General features: G+C 43.3%; 2 protein-coding genes and 1 long non-coding RNA gene across 17 annotated transcripts; 2 read left to right on the plus strand and 1 right to left on the minus strand.

Moving 5' to 3' along the window:
* Positions 1-1,513: 1,513 nt before the first annotated feature.
* LOC126985258 (pro-resilin-like) lies at positions 1,514-10,850 on the plus strand. Of its 4 annotated transcripts, XM_050839880.1 has the most exons (5): positions 1,514-1,540; positions 5,416-7,204; positions 7,265-7,327; positions 7,442-7,941; positions 8,974-10,850. In XM_050839880.1, the coding sequence occupies exons 1-5, from the start codon at positions 1,526-1,528 to the stop codon at positions 9,274-9,276; spliced, it is 2,670 nt and encodes an 889-aa protein (XP_050695837.1). In that variant the 5' UTR covers positions 1,514-1,525; the 3' UTR covers positions 9,277-10,850. The 4 variants fall into 4 exon arrangements, with proteins under 4 accessions (XP_050695837.1, XP_050695835.1, XP_050695834.1 ...); XM_050839878.1 differs by having other exon boundaries at positions 5,416-7,327; XM_050839877.1 differs by having other exon boundaries at positions 7,265-7,941.
* Positions 10,851-12,191: 1,341 nt separating this feature from the next.
* LOC126985259 (uncharacterized) lies at positions 12,192-16,948 on the plus strand. Of its 12 annotated transcripts, none has more exons than XM_050839889.1 (2): positions 12,192-12,222; positions 14,475-16,948. In XM_050839889.1, exon 2 carries the CDS (start codon positions 14,566-14,568, stop codon positions 15,739-15,741), a length of 1,176 nt encoding a protein of 391 aa, XP_050695846.1. In that variant the 5' UTR covers positions 12,192-12,222; positions 14,475-14,565; the 3' UTR covers positions 15,742-16,948. The 12 variants fall into 12 exon arrangements, with proteins under 12 accessions (XP_050695846.1, XP_050695845.1, XP_050695839.1 ...); XM_050839888.1 differs by lacking the exon at positions 12,192-12,222 and adding an exon at positions 12,309-12,445; XM_050839882.1 differs by lacking the exon at positions 12,192-12,222 and adding an exon at positions 12,457-12,513.
* A 566-nt stretch (positions 16,949-17,514) lies between these two features.
* On the minus strand, positions 17,515-19,255 carry LOC126985260 (uncharacterized). Its single transcript, XR_007738449.1, has 2 exons — positions 18,776-19,255; positions 17,515-18,631 (listed from the first exon to the last, which is right to left on the minus strand). It is a non-coding gene; the product is annotated as an uncharacterized LOC126985260 (long non-coding RNA).
* Positions 19,256-19,289: the final 34 nt, after the last annotated feature.

The following is a 19,289-nucleotide window of genomic DNA, read 5'->3' on the forward strand; positions in this document are numbered from 1 at the left end:
AAACATTAGTCATTATTCTCAGACGATAAATTCCTCCTGTCACGTCAACCATTTCCAAAAGCCGACAAGATCAATCAGGTTCTCAACTTCAAATGAGTGTTCTTTTAGGTTCACGGTACAGAGGAAGGGTCACACTACCACCAGGGTCACAAAACCACCCCCGGAAATGACCCAAACTCCCACGGAAGCCTTGTGAAATATGTATGCTCGGGTTCATGGTATAGAAGAAGGGCCACACTACCACCAGGGTCATGAAACTACCCCTGGAAATGACCCAAACTCCCATGAAAGCTTCATATCAGCTATTTCCAAATTCCGAAAAAGAAGATCAGTCGGGTTTTAATGAGTGTTTCGTTAGGTTCACGGTACAGAAGATGGGTCACACTACCACCAGGGTCATGAAACTACCCCTGGAAATGCCCCAGACTCCCACGAAAGTTTCATATCAGCTATTTCCAAATTCCGAAAAAGAAGATCAGTCGGGTTTTAATGAGTGTTTCGTTAGGTTCACGGTACAGAGGAAGGGTCACACTACCACCAGGGTCATGAAACTACCCCTGGAAATGACCCACGCTCTTATGAAACCCAAAATAAGTGAGAAGGGGAGAGGGAATGTCTAAAAGTATGTATCTGAGTTATGGAAATACAGTGCTCTCTCTCTCTCTCTCTCTCTCTCTCTCTCTCTCTCTCTCTCTCTCTCTTCTCCTTTTCTTCTTCTTCTTCTTCTTCCTCTTCTTCTTCCTCTTCCTTATCCTCTACATCATTTCTCGTATTCTTGAGTTTACGATAGTCTGGGAATAAACAGGAAGAGGAGGAGGAAGAAGAAAACGGGGTCACACCATTGCTTGCTTGCCTAACGTCGTGTCGTGAAAGAGTGTAAAGAGGTTATCATTAATGGGTCCCAAAGAAAACGGGTGTCACAACGCTCTATTAGGGGGTACTACGGTAATGTCCAGGGGGGGAAGAGGGAGGGAGGGGGAAGTTAATGAGAAAGAAAACAAAAAACAAGGAAAAGAACAAGAGTAGGAAGAATGAGAAGAACGGGAACAGGAAGAAATAATAGATCAGAAGAAGAGGAGGAGGAAGAAGAAGAAGAGGAGGAGGAAGAAGAAGAAGAAGAGGAGGAGGACTAAGAAGAAGAAGAAGAAGAAGAAGAAGAAGAAGAAAATGTCAACTAAACGCATGAATAAAGAGAAAACACACACACACACACACACACACACACACACACACACACACACACACACACAAACTACCCCCTCCCCCCCCACACACACAACCCCCAAAACATCCCAAAAAATACATTATAAAGATGAAAACTAGATAAGGAGAAGAAGAAGAAGAAGAAGAAGAAGAAGAAGAAGAAGAAGAAGAAGATGATGATGATGATGACGGTGGTGATGGTGGTGGTGGAGCAGTCCCAGAGGCGGGTGAAGGTGCCTCGTGACGTCACACCCTCGGCAGGTATATAAGGGGCTCACGTGGGTCGTCAAGTCACTCCCTTCTGCGTCGCCGTCAAAGAAACATGCGGCTTCTGAAGGTACGGTAAAGGTGTTGAGCCTCTTCTCCTCCTCTTCTTGATCCTCTTCTTCTGCGCCTTCGTCAGTGTTGTTTTCTTCTTCTTCTTCCTCTTCTTCGTTTTCTTCTGCTTCTTCTTTTTCTTCTTCATCTTCTTCTTTTCCTTCTTCCCTCAATCCTCCAGTCTCTTCCATGCATTTCTTTTTCTTCTTTTTGTTTAAGTGATTTTCTGCCTTCTCCTCCTCCTCCTCCTCCTCCTCTTCTAATACGAGCAATTCTTCTTCTTCTTCTCCTCTTCCTCTTTCTAAAAGCTATTAGTCTTCATTACTTCTTCTCCTCCTCCTTCGTCTCCTCCTGCTCTTCCTCCTCTTCCTCTTTCTTATATTCTGGAAAGTGAATCTCTTTCCTTTTACCTCCAGTCCTCCTCCTCTTCTTCCTCCTCTTGTCTTCCCTCTTCCTCTTTTTTATCTCTTCCTCTTCCTTCATTTTTCTCCTCTCCCTGATCTATTTTAATCACAAGTGCTTCCTCTTCCTCTTCCTCCTCCTCCTCTTCATCCTATACTCCTTCCCTTCTAAGTTCCGCTGTAACATGTATAAACACGTTCTGGGAGTCATCAAGGAGGAAAGGACCCGTAACCAGCTGATCGAGTGTATTTTTTTTTATAGTGAAGGTGTTTTTTGGGGTCTTCTTGTGTCCTGACGAGGAAGTGAAGGAAGGAAGAGAAAGGAAGAGAGAGAGAGTGATGTGGGTGGTGAGGGTGGTGAAGGAGGAAGAGGAGGAGGAGGAAGAGGAGGAGGAGGTTGGAGAGTGTGTTCAATGATGTGGTTTCAAAGGAGTGCAATGGGTCTCTCTCTCTCTCTCCTCCTCCTCCTCCTCCTCCTCCTCTTTCCTGTTAACTCAAATTACTCTAGAAACCGAAAGTATCTCATTAAAACACACACACACACACACACACACACACACATATTGACACACCCCACCCCCCTTCCCCCCTCCACCCCCACCCTTACATTCCGACACGCCCAAGATTATCAAGAACTCTTCGCTAATAATTCTGACCCGCTTCTAAAACCGCAAGCATTAAACGAAAAAAAAGGAAAGGGGGTTAATAGCAAAAAGTAAAAAGCATAGAAGATTGACATTTATATAAAGGAATTCCCGTCACATACATACACAGTGACTTGAGGTTTAAAAATTAGGTTAAGGAAAGTAATCGATTTAAGGGGTCACATTTTTAAACACAGTCTTCTCCCAAGCATATATTAGACAAGGCTTTCGTGGGAGTTAGGTTCATTTCCAGGGGTATTTGTACGACCCGGGTGGTGGTTTGACCCTTCCTCTGTACCGTGAACCTAGAAAAAAATCACTTAACGAATTGAATAGCGAATTACACAGCGAAAGTAATCGATTGAAGGGTCACATTTTTAAACATAGTCTTCTCCCAAGCACATATTAGACAAGGCTTTCGTGGGAGTTAGGTTCATTTCCAGGGGTAGTTGTATGACCCGGGTGGTGGTTTGACCCTTCCTCTGTACCGTGAACCTAGAAAAAAATCACTTAACGAATTGAATAGCGAATTACACAGCGAAATGAATGACTTAATAACGTAACGAAGAAATAAATAACGAAATCTATAACGAACTAGTCACTTAATGTACTGAATAGCGAATTACACAGCGAAAGTAATCGATTAAGAGGTCACATTTTTAAACATATTCACCCAAGCACATATTTGACAAAGCTTTCGTGGGGGTTTGATGCATTTCCAGGGGTAGTTTTATGACCCTGGTGGTAGTCTGACCCTTCCTCTGTACCGTGAACCTAAAGCCCCACTCATTAGAACCCAACTGATCTCCTTCTCGACATCTGGAAATAGTTGATGTGAGGCTTTCGTGGGAGTTTGGGTCATTTCCAGAGATAGTTCTATGGCCCTGGTGGTATAGTTTGACCCTTCCTCTATACCGTGAACCTAAAGAAACACACATTAGAACCCGATTGATCTCCATTTTGACCTTTGGAAACAGCTGACGTGAGGAGTGAAGGCATCTGTGAATACCTGATACACATACGAATTTAGGTTAGAGAAAAGACAAACATAATGACAGGTGGAATGCGATACAGGTTTTAAAAGCCCATGAATGAGGTTGGCGATAAGAGAGAGAAAGAAGGAAGGAATAGAGAGACAGTTTGAAGGAATAAAAAGAAAGAATGGAAGAAAGTGAAAGAAATTATATAAAGAAAGAAGGAATAGATAGACAGTTTGAAGGAAGGGAAAGAAAGAATGAAAGGATATGAAAGAAATTATGTAAAGAAAGAAGGAATAGATAGACAGTTTGAAGGAAGGAAAAGAAAGAATGAAAGGATATGAAAGAAATTATGTAAAGAAAGAAAGAATAAATATACAGTTTGAAGGAAGAAAAAGAAAGAAAGAAATGAAATAAAAGAAATTATACAAAGAAAGAAGAAAGTGGGAAAGCTAACAAATACAAGAGAATCGAAACGTCTATAAATGAGATTGACACATACGAACTTGAGTTAGAGAAAAGGTAAACAATGACAGGTGGAATGCGGTACAGGTTTTAAAAGTCCATAAATGAGATTGGCGATATTATAAGAGGATTTAATCGTGTATATAAGAGATTGGGAGTAATATGGAAGGGGTTGGAATGTGTGTAGTGGAATTTGGCTGATGTGTAAATAAGGTGACGAAGGGGTTTGAGATGCAGTTAAAAAGGGAAAGTAAGTTAGTGAGAATGAGAGAATAAAATTGAATGTACGTATAGAAGGATTTTGTTAACTTAGTGAGAAAGAAAATGGAGGAGAAGGAAAATAAGGAAATAAGAAAAATAAGACAAATAAGAAGGGAAGGGATGATTAAAAATGACTCGACAGGAGGGAAGGGAAGGGAAGGGAAGGGAAGGGAAGGGGGGGGGGTAGGAAGGGCGTGGCGTGACCTAAGAGCTTTATTGTAGGTCACGGGAAGGGCGAGATTGCAGTGAAAGGCAACACGAGAACAGGCTGATTGCCACTATCATTACCACTATTACTACTACTACTACTACTACTACTACTATTACTATTACTACTACTTCTACTATTACTGCTACCTTGACCTCTCTCTCTCTCTCTCTCTCTCTCTCTCTCTCTCTCTCTCTCTCTCTCTCTCTCTCTCTCTCTCTCTCTCTCTCTCTCTCTCTCTCTCTCTCTCTCTCTCTCTCTCTCTCTCTATCCTCTCTCTATCTCTCTCTCTCTCTGTCTATCTCTCTCCTTCCTTCCTTCCTTCCTTCCTCTCCTCTCCTTTCCCTCCACTTTGCCTCCTTCCATGGTCTTCCCTCCTTCCTCCCTCCATCCATCTTTCCTCCTCCCTCCCTCCCTCCCTCTTTCCTCCTCCTTCCCTCCTTTCCTCCACCGCACTGAGTGAAATATGATAACAAATTCGGAGCATGGAGGAAACTTTCACTTTCAATGGAGGGAAGGAAGGAGGGAAGGAAGGAGGGAGGGAAAGAGGAAGGGAGGATTGGTGTTATGTAAGGAGTGCCGAAAGGAGGAGGAGGAGGAGGAGGAGGAGATGCATGACACAATTTGTCTAAGGAAACCAAACAATTGCTTATGTGTGTGTGTGTGTGTGTGTGTGTGTGTGTGTGTGTGTGTGTGTGTGTGTGTGTGTGTGTGTGTGTGTGTGTGTGTGTGTGTGTTTGATTAAGTAACTTTGTGTGGTGTTAATATGAAAGTCTACCACTACTACTACTACTACTACTACTACTACCACCACCACCACCACCACCATCAACACACAAACATCACCACCATCATCACCACCACCATCACCACCAAACAAACTTCACCACCACCATCATCACCACCTCTCACTACCTCTCACTACCACTCTCCCACAGGTGTTAGCGGTGATAAGCGCCACTCTGGGCCTGGCCACGGGGGCACCCTCTCTCCTCGGGGGCCACAGTCACGACCACGACCACGACCACGACCACGGGCACTCCTCCGGGTACTCCTACGATGCCCCCAAAACTCCCTTCGGCCTCCCCGGCGATTCCTTAGGCGACGGTCCTGCAGGATACGATGAGCCCGACACAGGATACCTCCCCCCACTAGGATCTCCTGCTGGCGGGGATGTCGGGGCCGGCGCAGGATTGAGTGTCCCATCCTTCAAGCCCTTCACGGGACCATCAACAGCCCGCCCCATCCTTCCTAGTGGTCCTTCATCGGTGTTCCTGAAATCCCCGACTCCTGGTTATGGCCCCACCACCCCCCAGCCATCCTACGGGCCTCCTAAGGATTCATATGTCCCTCCTAAGGATTCCTATGGTCCACCTAAGGACTCCTATGGCCCTCCTAAGGATTCGTATGGTCCACCTAAGGATTCCTATGGGCCTCCTAAGGACTCCTATGGCCCCTCCACACCTGTGCCTTCCTACGGTCCCCCTGTCACCTCCTATGGTCCTACTACCCCTGGCCCGACCTATGGCCCTCCTAAGGATTCCTATGGCCCCCCGAAGGACTCCTATGGCCCCCCGAAGGATACCTATGGCCCCCCGAAGGACTCTTATGGCCCCACCACACCGAAGCCAACGTACGGTCCACCCAAGACGTCCTATGGTCCTCCCACTGTTGGCCCAACCTATGGCACCCCGACCCCTGGCCCCACCTATGGCACGCCGAAGCCTTCCTATGGCCCTCCCAAGACCACCTATGGCACCCCTACACCTTCCTATGGCCCTCCCAAGACCACCTATGGCACGCCGAAGCCTTCCTATGGCCCTCCCAAGACCACCTATGGCACCCCTACACCTTCCTATGGCCCTCCCAAGACCACCTATGGCACGCCGAAGCCTTCCTATGGCCCTCCCAAGACCACCTATGGCACCCCTACACCTTCCTATGGCCCTCCCAAGACCACCTATGGCACCCCTACACCTTCCTATGGCCCTCCCAAGACCACATATGGCACCCCTACACCTTCCTATGGCCCTCCCAAGACAACATATGGCACCCCTACACCTTCCTATGGCCCTCCCAAGACAACATATGGCACCCCTACACCTTCCTATGGCCCTCCCAAAACCACCTATGGCACTCCCAAGCCCCGGCCCACCTACGGAACACCTAAACCCACCTATGGCACTCCCAAGCCCAGCTATGGCCCACCTAAGAATACTTATGGCACCCCTTCCCCTTCATATGGCCCTCCAGTAACCCCCACCCAATCCTATGGCCCACCAGTGACCCCTAAGCAATCCTATGGCCCTCCTAAACAATCATATGGCCCTCCTAAACAGTCTTATGGCCCTCCTAAACAAAGCTATGGCCCTCCAGTCACTCCTACCCAGAGCTATGGCCCCCCCATCACCATCCCAAGCTATGGCACTCCCACTCCCACTCAGTCTTATGGCACCCCCACCACCCCCTCCGGTAGCTATGGCCTGGGTGGAGGGCACGGTGGTGGATTAGGTGGTGGAGTTGGTGGTGGTTTTGGAGGTGGAAATGGACTTGGTGGTGATTATGGTGATGGTGATGTTGGCCTAGGTGGAGGTGCAGGTGGTCTAGGTGGAGTGGGTGGAGCAGGTGGATATGGAGGTGCAGGTGGACTAGGTGGAGTGGGTGGTGGAGTTGGAGGTGGATATGGAGGTGCAGGTGGACTAGGTGGAGTGGGTGGTGGAGTTGGAGGTGGATATGGAGGTGCAGGTGGACTAGGTGGAGTGGGTGGAGTAGGTGGTGGTGTTGGAGGTGGATATGGTGGAGGCGCAGGTGGACTAGGTGGAGTGGGTGGAGTAGGTGGTGGTGTTGGAGGTGGATATGGAGATGCAGGTGGACTAGGTGGACTTGGTGGAGTGGGTGGAGCAGGTGGATATGGAGGTGCAGGTGGACTAGGTGGAGTAGGAGGAGTGGGTGGTGGTGTTGGAGGTGGATATGGTGGAGGCGCAGGTGGACTAGGTGGAGTGGGTGGAGTGGGTGGTGGTGTTGGAGGTGGATATGGAGGTGGAGCTGGACTAGGTGGAGTAGGTGGAGTGGGTGGTGGTGTTGGAGGTGGATATGGAGGTGCAGGTGGACTAGGTGGAGTAGGTGGAGTGGGTGGTGGTGTTGGAGGTGGATATGGAGGTGCAGGTGGACTAGGTGGAGTGGGTGGAGTAGGTGGAGCAGGTGGATATGGAGATGCAGGTGGACTAGGTGGAGTGGGTGGAGTGGGTGGAGCAGGTGGATATGGAGATGCAGGTGGACTAGGTGGAGTTGGTGGAGCAGGTGGATATGGAGATGCAGGTGGAGTTGGCGGTGTTGGTGGAGTGGGTGGAGAAGGTGGATATGGAGGTGCAGGGGGCCTAGGTGGAGTGGGAGGTGCAGGTGGAGCGGGTGGAGCCGGTGGATACGAGGGCCGAGAACTGGTTGGAGGTGGAGGCTATGGAAAGGTGAGTTATCGTGTGGAGAGGTGAGGTGGATTAATTAATTACCTTCATTAAGCCAGGTAGCAAATAGTTAATCTTTAAATCATTTTATTTTGCTTTCTTTTACTGCTTCCTTTTTTTTATTTCCTCCTCCTCCTCCTCCTCCTCCTCCTCCTCTTCCTCCTTTTCTGTCTCTCCTTTCCCTTCTCATTCTCTTTTCCTTTCCGTTCTTCTTCTTTCTCATCTTTATTCTCCTCCTCTTTTAATTTTCCTTCTCGTCTTTGTTATCTTGCTTTTTCATTTTCCATTTCCTCCTCCTCCTCCTCCTCTTCCTCCTTTTCTGTCTCTCCTTTCCCTTCTCATTCTCTTTTCCTTTCCATTCTTCTTCTTTCTCATCTTTATTCTTCTCCTCTTCTAATTTTCCTTCTCGTCTTTGTTATCTTGCTTTTTCATTTTCCATTTCCTCCTCCTCCTCCTCTTCCTCCTTTTCTGTCTCTCCTTTCCCTTCTCATTCTCTTTTCCTTTCCGTTCTTCTTCTTTCTCATCTTTATTCTTCTCCTCTTTTAATTTTCCTTCTCGTCTTTGTTATCTTGCTTTTTCATTTTCCATTTCCTCCTCCTCCTCCTCTTGCTCTCTTTCCTGTCCCTCCTTCCCCTTCTAATCATCTCCATTCTCTTCCTTTCCATTCTACTTCTTTCCCAACCTTCTTCTCCTTTTACGATTTTCCTTCTCGTCTTTGTTATTTTCCTTTTTCATTTCCCATTTCCTCCTCCTCCTCCTCCTTCTTTTGCTCTTTTCCTATTCCTCCTTCCCTTCTAATCATCTCCATTCTCTTCCTTTCCCTTGTACTTCTTATCATTCTCCTTCTCCTCCTCTTCGTCTTCCTTCCCCTCCTCCTCCTCCTCTGTTTCCCGCAAGTCATATTTCCGCTTATTCTCCTAACCACAACAAAACCACCGCTACATAACATTCCCTTTCCTTCCTCTTCACACGATTCTACCTTCTATTTCATACCTAACTTAACCTAACCTAACCTAACCTTCCCTTCACCTACAGGAGGGCATGCCGTTCACCTTCGCCTACGCCGTCAACGATGAGTACAATGGGAACGTCTTCAGCCACAACGAAGACTCAGACGGCGTGGTCACCAAGGGGCAATACTCCGTCCTCCTCCCCGACGGTCGTAAGCAGATCGTAAGCTTCAGAGCCGACCATGAGCTAGGTTACGTGGCGGAAGTGAGCTATGAAGGGATCGCCCAGTACCCGTCCAAGGCCCCCGGACCCCCTATCACCTTCCCTCCCACTTCTTATGCCCCTGACACGTACCAGACCCCCTCCACGGACCCCTCCTATAACTAGATTCCCTTACACATCCTCACCCTACCCCCTGATCCTCCCCTTCCATGCCCCATTTCGTTTACTGCAACCTCTTACACATCCTCATCCTATACCCTGATCCTTCCCTTCCATGCCCCTTTTCGTTAACTATAAACCCATACACATCCTTGTCCTTCCCCATCCAAAACCAGTCCCACCTTCACTCTTTCCTCGTCCTCCTCCTTCCCCCCTTTTTCCTCCCTCCCGCCCCCCTCCAACGAGTGCCGTGGCTCAAGAATGTGCAATAGACTAAACGTAAGTACCCCCCTCCGTACGCCAAGGTCCCAATGTGGTGTTTTTAGCCTAAGTCGAACCCTCGCGTAAAACGAATCCTCGTAGAACGAATTCGCGTAAACCGAATCACCCGCGTATATCGAACAAGCCTTACCCCCGTTCCTCTACCCCCCTCCCCCCTCCCGTTCCTCAGCTTGGCGCGCTTATAAGAGGACGGGTCGCTGTTGTGTCAAGCTTTAATATCGAGTAGTTTTAACAAGGCCGATTCATTAAGCATTCGGGTCGCTGTCTTCGTGCTAAAGTTCCTGGTACTTCGGCTCTCACGACATTTCCCAAGGTCACAAAATAGATTAGTTGGGTTGCCATGAGTGCTTTTTCACATTCATGGTGCAGAAGCCTTGTCAAACGATCACTAGACTTACAAAACTAGCCTGCGGAAATACCCCCCCAAAAAAATCCACGAAAGCCTTGTCAAATATGGGAACAAAAGAGATTAGTCTGGTTGAGATCAGTCGAGTTCCCATGAGTGTTTTTCATCATAAGACTACCCATGGAAACGCCCACTCACAACTCCTACGAAAGCCTTAAATGTGGATGTTTGGGCAGCGAAATGTTTAAGAATACTCCCCTTCAGGATTCGAACTGAAAATGTTTACCCCACAACTCCTACGAAAGTCTTGTCAGATGTGGATGTTTGGAAGCAGAAATGTTTAAAAATACTCCCCTTCAGGATTCGAACTGGGAATGTTTACCCCACAACTCCTACGAAAGCCTTGTCAGATGTGGATGTTTGGAAGCAGAAATGTTTAAAAATACTCCCCTTCAGGATTCGAACTGAAAATGTTTACCCCACAACTCCTACGAAAGCCTTGTCAAATGTGGATGTTTGGAAGCAGAAATATACCCCCCTTCAAGATTCGAACTGGGATTGTTTAGTGCAAGGCTTGGGTGACGAAAGGCTCCAGTCGGGTTACCAAGAGGATAGGACCCGAAGTGTTTAGTGAACCGGCCGACAAACACTTTTTTTTCTTTTTTTCCGCCCCGCGCTGGGTCACAAAAGCTTTACATATTAGTACAGTAAGTCTCCTGGTGCTTTACTTTTTCGTATGTGCTGATGACGAAACCCCAATTTTTTTAAAGCTTGTAAAAAAAGAATTGCAAGGAAGAAAATATATATAAAAAAAAGGAGTTCATGGTTGTGAAGAAAACGATGACGATGACGATGAAGATGGTGATGATGATGTCTCGTTTTCTGTTGTTTGTTTTGATCCATAACTTTATCATTTTTGCTTCCGTGTCTTCCTCCTCCTCCTCCTCCTCCTCCTCCTCCTCCTCCTTACATGTTATTATCCTGAGTTTTGCAGCGAAGCAGAAATAGATCAAAGTTAACAGATATTATATAAAAAAAAATGCCTTATATAAAAAAATGACAATGTATAAAATGAATAAAAATATGTATTTGTATTTTATCTCCTGAAGTTTTGGATTTCCTTTTTTATATATATACTTGCTGAGAGAGAGAAAGAGAGAGAGAGAGAGAGAGAGAATGGAACGATATAAAGCAGGAAAAAGAAGAAGAAGAAGAATTAGAAGAAGAAAATGAAGGATGAGAATGAGAAAGGGGAGGCGGAGGAGGAAGAAGGCGGAAAAGAAGAAGAGGAACAACAACAACAACAACAACGAGCAAAACCAAACAAAGTAGCCCCTTCAAAGACACCATTTTCTCAGTCACTTCCATTCTCTTCTTTTCAGCACAGACTATAATATCAAAGCAGGGAAGCAGAGAATCCATTGAAAAACAAACAAGGAAACGAAAAAAAGAAGAAGAAAACGGAAGATGGAATAAATGGTAAGAGAAAAAATAGCTTTAACTTACCTTAGAGAAATGCAGTATGTTCCTCAATGTTGTCTTCTTCAAGTTCTTTTTCTTCTTCTATATTCACTTTTTCTTCTTTATTCAAACGTTTTCACCTCAACGTTCTTTTTCTTCTTCATCTTTTTTCTTCTTCTATATTCTATTTTTCTTCTTTATCTTCTTTTTTCTTCTTCTATATTCTTTTTTATTCTCTTCTTCTTCTCTAATTATAAACACTGTCATCCTTATCAAGCTAGCAAAGTATCGTACGCATCTCAACGTTGGTCTAATCTTCTTATCATCTCTCTTTCTCCTCTTTCTTCTCCTCTTCTTTATTCATTCTTCCTCTTTATCAAACGTCCTTCGCCTCCTCACTTCCATCCACTGTTTTGACGAATCCTTTTATATATTTCTTTCGCTGTCTTCCTCTCTCTCTCTTTCGGTTACTGTCAATAAAGAAAGAAGTATGTGAGTTAATGAGTAAGTACAGGTGAGTAAGTGAGTAAGTAAGCAGTTCGGGGCTATATATTATGTCATTCATGAGTTTGTTTGTTAATTTATTTGTAATGAGGAAAATGAAGATGAACTTAAAATATTCTTGGACTCATGTTGATATATTCCTGCTCTAATAATAATAATAATAATAATAATAATAATAATAATAATAATAATAATAATAATAATGAAAGAACTTGATTCATCTTCTTTCTGGGCTTTGGGAATTAGTTATTGAGAGAGAGAGAGAGAGAGAGAGAGAGAGAGAGAGAGAGAGTAGAGCACCAGTATCTATCTTAAACCAGACACGTAAGCATTTGGCAACAGCAGGTGGACCAAGATAGGTAACACACACACACACACACACACACACACACACACACACAAGTACAGACAAAACACACACACACACGTACAGACAAAACACACACACACACACACACACACACACACACATAAACACATACCCAAACCCAAATAGACCCCTAAAGTAATAACAAAAAAAAACACCCATAAAAGCAACTATTCGCCAACTCGTCCATTTAACAGTTGCAAGATGTCGCCACGGTAACCATCTCATTATCTGTGTGTGTATATCCGCGTGTGTGTGTGTGTGTTTGTGCGTGCGTGAATAGGTACCGGCTTCCGTGTGTGTGTGTGTATATTCCCTTAAAACTCATCTCTCTATATGTGTGTGAAGTGACAAGTGAAGGAGGAGGAGGAGGAGGAGGTAAAAAGGGAGAGAAACGTGACTAAGGTGGAGGGAAGAAAGAAGGAAAGATATAGAAAACGGGAGGTGAGGTGGTGGTGATCGTGCTGGTGGTGATGGTGGTGGTGTTGAGTTCAGGGAGAGGGAAGGGGGTAGGGAGAGGCTGCTGGTAGTGGTGGTGGTGGTGGTATTGACGCAGTTGCCGATATACGAGTTTTTCTGATGATTTCTAAGTGAGTATACCTCGTCTAACACACACACACACACACAGCAGCCTTCAGAGTGCACATGTGAGTGAGTGTGTAAAGACGGGGATGCTTGAAAAGGTTAAATATCAGGAACAGTCTGGCTGTGTGTGTGTGTGTGTGTGTGTGTGTGTGTGTGTGTGTGTGTGTGAGGCTGATTCACACACACACACACACACACACACCTAAAACTATAGTGCAGTGAAGTTAACGAAATCTAAACAAAAGTGAAGCAAAAATAGACCATGCGAGTGACCGTGACCGATGAAACAAAACAAGAAAAGAAGAAAAGAAGAAAAAGAAAGGAAAATAGATTAGACGCATAACTTATTGAGTGCGTCTAAAAATACCTCAGGTGAATGCGTAATGAAAGAGGTAGTTAATAGTTTACCTGTACCCTATACCTGTGACCTTGAAAATAATGGAAAATAAAAGAAATACGATAAAAAATAAATAAATGAAAGAAGAAAAGGAAGAGAAAAGAAAAAAAAGGAAGATGGGTAAAGAAAAGAAATTAAAACAACCCAATGAAAAAACAAAACAAATAAAGAAAATAATAAAAGGAAGAGAAAGAAAAAAGGAAGATAGGAAGAAAGAAAGAAAAGAAGGAAGACAATATGGAATGAAAACAGAAAGGAAAGAAAGAACGAAGAAAACGAAAGGAGAGAATGATGGAAAAGAAGGACGGAAGGAAGGCAGAGAGTAGAAAATAAAGAAAATAATGAAAGAGAGAAAAGAATTGTGAAAACTATATAGTAATGAAGTGTGTGTGTGTGTGTGTGTGTGTGTGTGTGTGTGTGTGTGTGTGTGTGTGAATTCCGTTATCTAATCTACATCGAGAGAGAGAGAGAGAGAGAGAGAGAGAGAGAGAGAGAGAGTTATATTAATAAGACCCACATGCACATACGATCAAGATTATATAACTGGGTCTGTCCTGAATTGAGAGAGAGAGAGAGAGAGAGAGAGAGAGAGAGAGAAGCTTATCATCAACTGTCCTCACTTTTATCAACTTTTCCTTTCCTTATCTTTCTCATCTTTATTCCATTTCACTCTTTATCTACTCTTTCGTTCCTTCCCTCCCTCGTATTTATCAGTTTATCGCCCTATTCTATTCCTTTCAGATATATTGTAAAAAAAAAAAATTAACAGAACATCCAATCTTTCTTTATCACAAACATACTATTCTATTCTTCTGAGTTTACTTGGATGACTAAACGCCTTCTTATAACTCTTAAGTCTTATTATGTTCCTTTTCTATAGCATATTCAACCTTTCTCCTTATCACTAACATCCTTTTCTATTCCTTTTCAGATTTCAAATGCTTTACTAAACGTCTTTTCACAATCTAAACTCCCATTCCATTCCTTTTTCGAGATGTTAACAGCCTCGTCAATCCCCCTTACTATCATCAACATCCTATACCATTCCTCTTTTGAATGATGTCCATCCGCCACGGAGGACTCCTTGCTATCATACTTCCTTTGCCTCACCTGATTGATTGATTGATAGTTTATTGTTGCAGGTAAACAACAAGGGACCTTCCTTCACTCTCTTATTTCTATTCAACTACACACAACAGACTTCAAAAGCATAATTAACCGTTTTTTCATCCTTTTAACATCCTCTTCTATTCCCTTTCCAGGCCCAGGATGGAAAAACGCGCGAATATGGACTAAAAATTGCCCAATATGTGAATTCACGCAACAATGGCACAGTCCACGCTTGAATAGGGAATGACGGAGCAAAAGAGAAAACCCAACATGACGCCTCACCAACTCATCCTCGCCTTCATCTACTTCTTCGTCCTCCTCGTCATCCTCCCCGTCTTCTGTAGCGACAAAATCTACTCTCTCTTCTACCAGGAGGACCCGCTGAGGAACCAGGAGATCGAGGTCGTGAAAAGAGAGCACAGACGGCAAGGCGTGAAGGAGTATTTAGGGGAAACTGATGAATTCGAGTCCCTGGCCTTCCATCGAACTCTTCTACGTGAAAATCTAGATCACCTCATTGTTATAATCGCCAAGAAACCGGAGTACGAGGAGGATAAGGTGCTCTCGCAGTTAGTAACGGAGGTGGATAGGAATATACGCTCGCAGAGGCTGTATCGTAACGCGTTAGTGATATGTAACGCTAGCAGGTCGCCTTTTGAAGAGCTCCGTATGCTGTCTCGTCGCTACCCGGTGATCGAAGCCTTAAACTCAACGAAATGGAAGCTCGTCAACAAGGAGGAGGCGATACGACACGATTTCATGGACTGCGTGGGGCTTGGCAGAAGTGTGGCCCAGTTCAACCACCTCACCGTGATCAGGGATGTGGTCGTGCCATATCCCGGGTTCCTGGAGACACTGAACCAGATCCTACACCTTCGGATAGACTATGGCACCGTACGTGGGGAGTTGAGAGCGCGTGGCACCCCTTGGCTATTCCTGCACCTCCATGAACCGGTGCCATTCAGACAGTACCAAGTGAGCTGGGAAAGCCTATGGGAGCTGCTCATGTTGGCCCTCTCCGGCGGGTTACTCTTCCACCTAATCTTCCGTTATCTCGAAGGGCCAACGCTGCAGACGGGGTTGCGGGTTACCTACACTCTCTACGGGGCTCTGTACTTCGTGACCTTCGCTGTGGTGGTCGGGCGGCCCTACATAACGGAGCTAAGGCGATACGCAGCGGGTCTTTTTCGAATCTATGACCCGCTGGAGCCCGTTCACTTCTCCGCGGTGACCCTCCCATTCAACATCCTCCAGTCCCTCCTGACGCAGCTGTCCATGACCAAGTGTTCTATTTATTCGCCCTTCCACGAGGCTTTGGACCATATGGTGAACACGCTGGAGTGCCCTGGGTTTGTGCTTTCTCCCTCCCTCGTCAGCTACGCCGTCAGGACCCCAACACCACCCCCGCCCGTGTCCTGACAATCCCTAACCACGCCATCGATTGTTCCAGGCGCCTACAGTATATGGATAGATAGATAGATAGAAGGCGACAACGAAAGTAACGATAATATAGGCAGAAGGAACGAAGGAAAAGGTAAAAATGAATATAAAAAAAGACAGAAAGAAAGAAAGAAAGAAGGAAATGGAAAGGTTAAAGAGGGCATTCATATATCGTGTCACAAAGAAAAAATGTCAGAAAAATTAATGTGTTAAAAACTGAAAACTAACTGACATAATAAAAGTAAATTAGAGGAAAATCAAGCAAGTGTACCGTAAGAATCTAGCAAAATAAAGGAAAGTGATTTTAAAGTGGCAAAAAGTTAAAAAGTGCGAAACCATAAAGAAAATAAATTACTAAGAAAATAAATAGACTAAGAGATTATTAAACATGACTCGAAACTTTACAATGAAACACGAAACGGTCTAAAAAGAACAGCGATATATTTACCCGTTTCAGTATTCTAAATGGTGAAACTAATTGTACTTTTTTCTTATTCAGTTTATATTCTTCGATTTTTTTTTTTTGCTGTTTTCGGTTTTTGTAATTACTAAGATTTGTCCGTTTTCTTTAATATTAGCAACGAAACATCTTCAGGGAGACTGCTTTGTATATAAGCCTTGTGATTGAAGTGATTTGATGCTAGTTTTGTAAGTAATCTGATGTTGTTTGACTGTTAATGTTGTTTCTAATTGTCACTAGTTTTATTTTCATTATTATTACTGTTTTTATTATCATTATATTATTATTATTATTATTATTATTATTATTATTATTATTATTACCGACACTTTGGCCAGTTCTCACAACCTAGTCAATATACAGAGAGAGAGAGAGAGAGAGAGAGAGAGAGAGAGAGAGAGAGAGAGAGAGAGAGAGAGAGAGAGAGAGAGAGAGAGAGAGAGAGAATGGGATAAGAAAATAAACAAAAAAAGGAGGTGAGAGCAAGAAAGGAAGCATAAAAGGAAGAAAGGAGAAAAGAAAGACAATCAGAGAGAGAGAGAGAGAGAGAGAGAGAGAGAGAGAGAGAGAGAGAATGGGATAAGAAAATAAACAAAAAAAAGGAAGTGAGAGCAAGAAAGGAAGCATAAAAGGAAGAAAGGAGAAAAGAAAGACAATCAGAGAGAGAGAGAGAGAGAGAGAGAGAGAGAGAGAGAGAGAGAGAGAGAGAGAGAGAGAGAGAGAAAATCACCAATGACAATCAACCCAACAGTTCCTTTCCTTTGCATCTCTATCACAACTTCTTCTTAATTAAAACATTTTCAAAAGAGAAGATTAACTGATGTGGTTTTTTTTAATACTCTAACCAAGAGCTCTCTCGATGCCTCGCCATTATTTATATTATTTCAGTAGTTTTTTTACAATATTCGTTAATTTTTACTCGTTTTTTCCTTGATATCTTAATTTTCTTCTTTTTATTTATTTCGCTTATGATTATACTCGTCTTTAATTTTCAGTCTATTATTTTTATCTATCATTATCTATTATTTGCTATTTTTTTACTTTTTTTTTACTTACTACATTAATTTTGTCATATTGTATTTATTCATTACGTCTATGATACTTTTCTTTCGTTTTCCATCTATTACTTTTTACTTTAATTTATACTTTTTTATAATACTCGATTTTTCATGATAATTCTTTAATATTTCTCTCCTTTATTCTAACACGGCTTAACTATTATAAATGTCGTGTTTAAATATATTCTTTTTACTTTAATTTACTTTACTCTTCACTGTTTTACTTTCATGCAGTTTTCGTTGACATTTACTTTGCTATTTTCTAACACTGTGTAACTCATTCTTCTTTAACTATCCATCTATTTTTATTCATTGACTTATCTTGAAAGTTCATCTCCTTTACTCAAATACAGCGTAACTATTATTTATTAGACATGTTAATCCCGTTTTCTACAGAGTTCGTTATATCAACTATCGTATGTGCCTTGGACGTGGCTGTGACGCTATACTGTTATACGTTATACTGTTAAGAAAATAGATATGAAGTGTTGGATAGCCTATTAATGTCCTAAGACCAGGTGTGTGTGTGAGAGAGAGAGAGAGAGAGAGAGAGAGAGAGAGAGAGAGAGAGAGAGAGAGTGTATTTTACCCTAATATCAACACGTATATGAGATTTTGAAGAGGTGGAGCTAAACTATACATTTACCCTAATTTACTGTAAACACCCCAAGCATGTGTTACTCCCAAAGGATGATGTTAAGTAGGCTACCTGATAACAAGTACCGTAAGCTCATCTCTACACTCAGTGAATCTTTACCAAAACCTCCGAGACATTGATTCAAAGCACTTGAAGCACATCGAAGACTTCCCTGCCCCTCACCACCCCTCCCTTATTCTACCTTCTTCCGTAAAACAATTCTAGCCTACTAAAACATCATAGAATAACCCGCCCAGCCTGCCAAACTCTTAATTTGCTAAGTCAATTTATGTCAAGTGAAGTTCTGTGAAGTTTTGTGAAGTTATGTCAAGTTATCTGAAGTTTTGACAGTGAAGTTATGTAAAGTTTTGTGAAGTTCTGTGTTAAATGTGAAGTTAAGTGAAGTTATGTGAAGCTTTGTCAAGTGAAGTTAAGTAAAGTTAGTTCACTTAAGTACGTCAGCCGCTTGGTACCGAATCCCTTTGGAAACTACTTCGAAACATTTACTCGAAGCCACACTGAACCACGCCGACTCACATCGTTCCACCTCAAATTCAGCCTCTAATGAACCTAACCTCACCACCTACACCAACCAAAGTAACCTAAACCTTTCCTAAAACAACAAAAACCTGAACTAAACCTTCTCAGACATTAATTAGAGGCAATTAAGACCTAATTAACCATTTGCACTTCACTAATGAGCCTCTAATGAACCTAACCTCACCACCTACACCAACCAGAGTAACCTAAACCTTTCCTAAAACAACATAAGCCTGAACTAAACCTTCTCAGACATTAATTAGAGGCAATTAAGACCTAATTAACCCTTTGAACTTCACTAATGAGCCTCTAATGAACTTACCTCACCACCTACACCAACCAAAGTAACCTAAACCTTTCCTAAAACAACATAAACCTGAACTAAACCTTTTCAACACTAATTAGAGGCGATTAAGACCTAATTAACCCTTTGAACTTCACTAATGAGCCTCTAATGAACTTACCTCACCACCTACACCAACCAGAGTAACCTAAACCTTTCCTAAAACAACATAAGCCTGAACTAAACCTTCTCAGACATTAATTAGAGGCAATTAAGACCTAATTAACCCTTTGAACTTCACTAATGAGCCTCTAATGAACTTACCTCACCACCTACACCAACCAAAGTAACCTAAACCTTTCCTAAAACAACAAAAACCTGAACTAAACCTCAGACATTAATTAGAGGCAATTAAGGCCTAATTAACCCTTTGAACTTCACTAATGAGCCTCTAATGAACTTACCTCACCACCTACACCAACCAGAGTAACCTAAACCTTTCCTAAAACAACATAAACCTGAAATAAACCTTTTCAACACTAATTAGAG

The sequence above is a fragment of the Eriocheir sinensis genome, chromosome 59, assembly GCF_024679095.1.
Source record: "Eriocheir sinensis breed Jianghai 21 chromosome 59, ASM2467909v1, whole genome shotgun sequence".
Classification (NCBI taxonomy): domain Eukaryota; kingdom Metazoa; phylum Arthropoda; class Malacostraca; order Decapoda; family Varunidae; genus Eriocheir; species Eriocheir sinensis.

Excerpts from the sequence above, each read along its gene's own strand:
- LOC126985258 (XM_050839876.1), top strand. Across the intron at positions 7,942-8,973 it reads GAGGTGGAGGCTATGGAAAG|GAGGGCATGCCGTTCACCTT; the intron begins GTGAGTTATCGT and ends CTTCACCTACAG.
- LOC126985259 (XM_050839889.1), top strand. The coding sequence starts at position 14,566 with ATGACGGAGCAAAAGAGAAAACCCAACATGACGCCTCACCAACTCATC.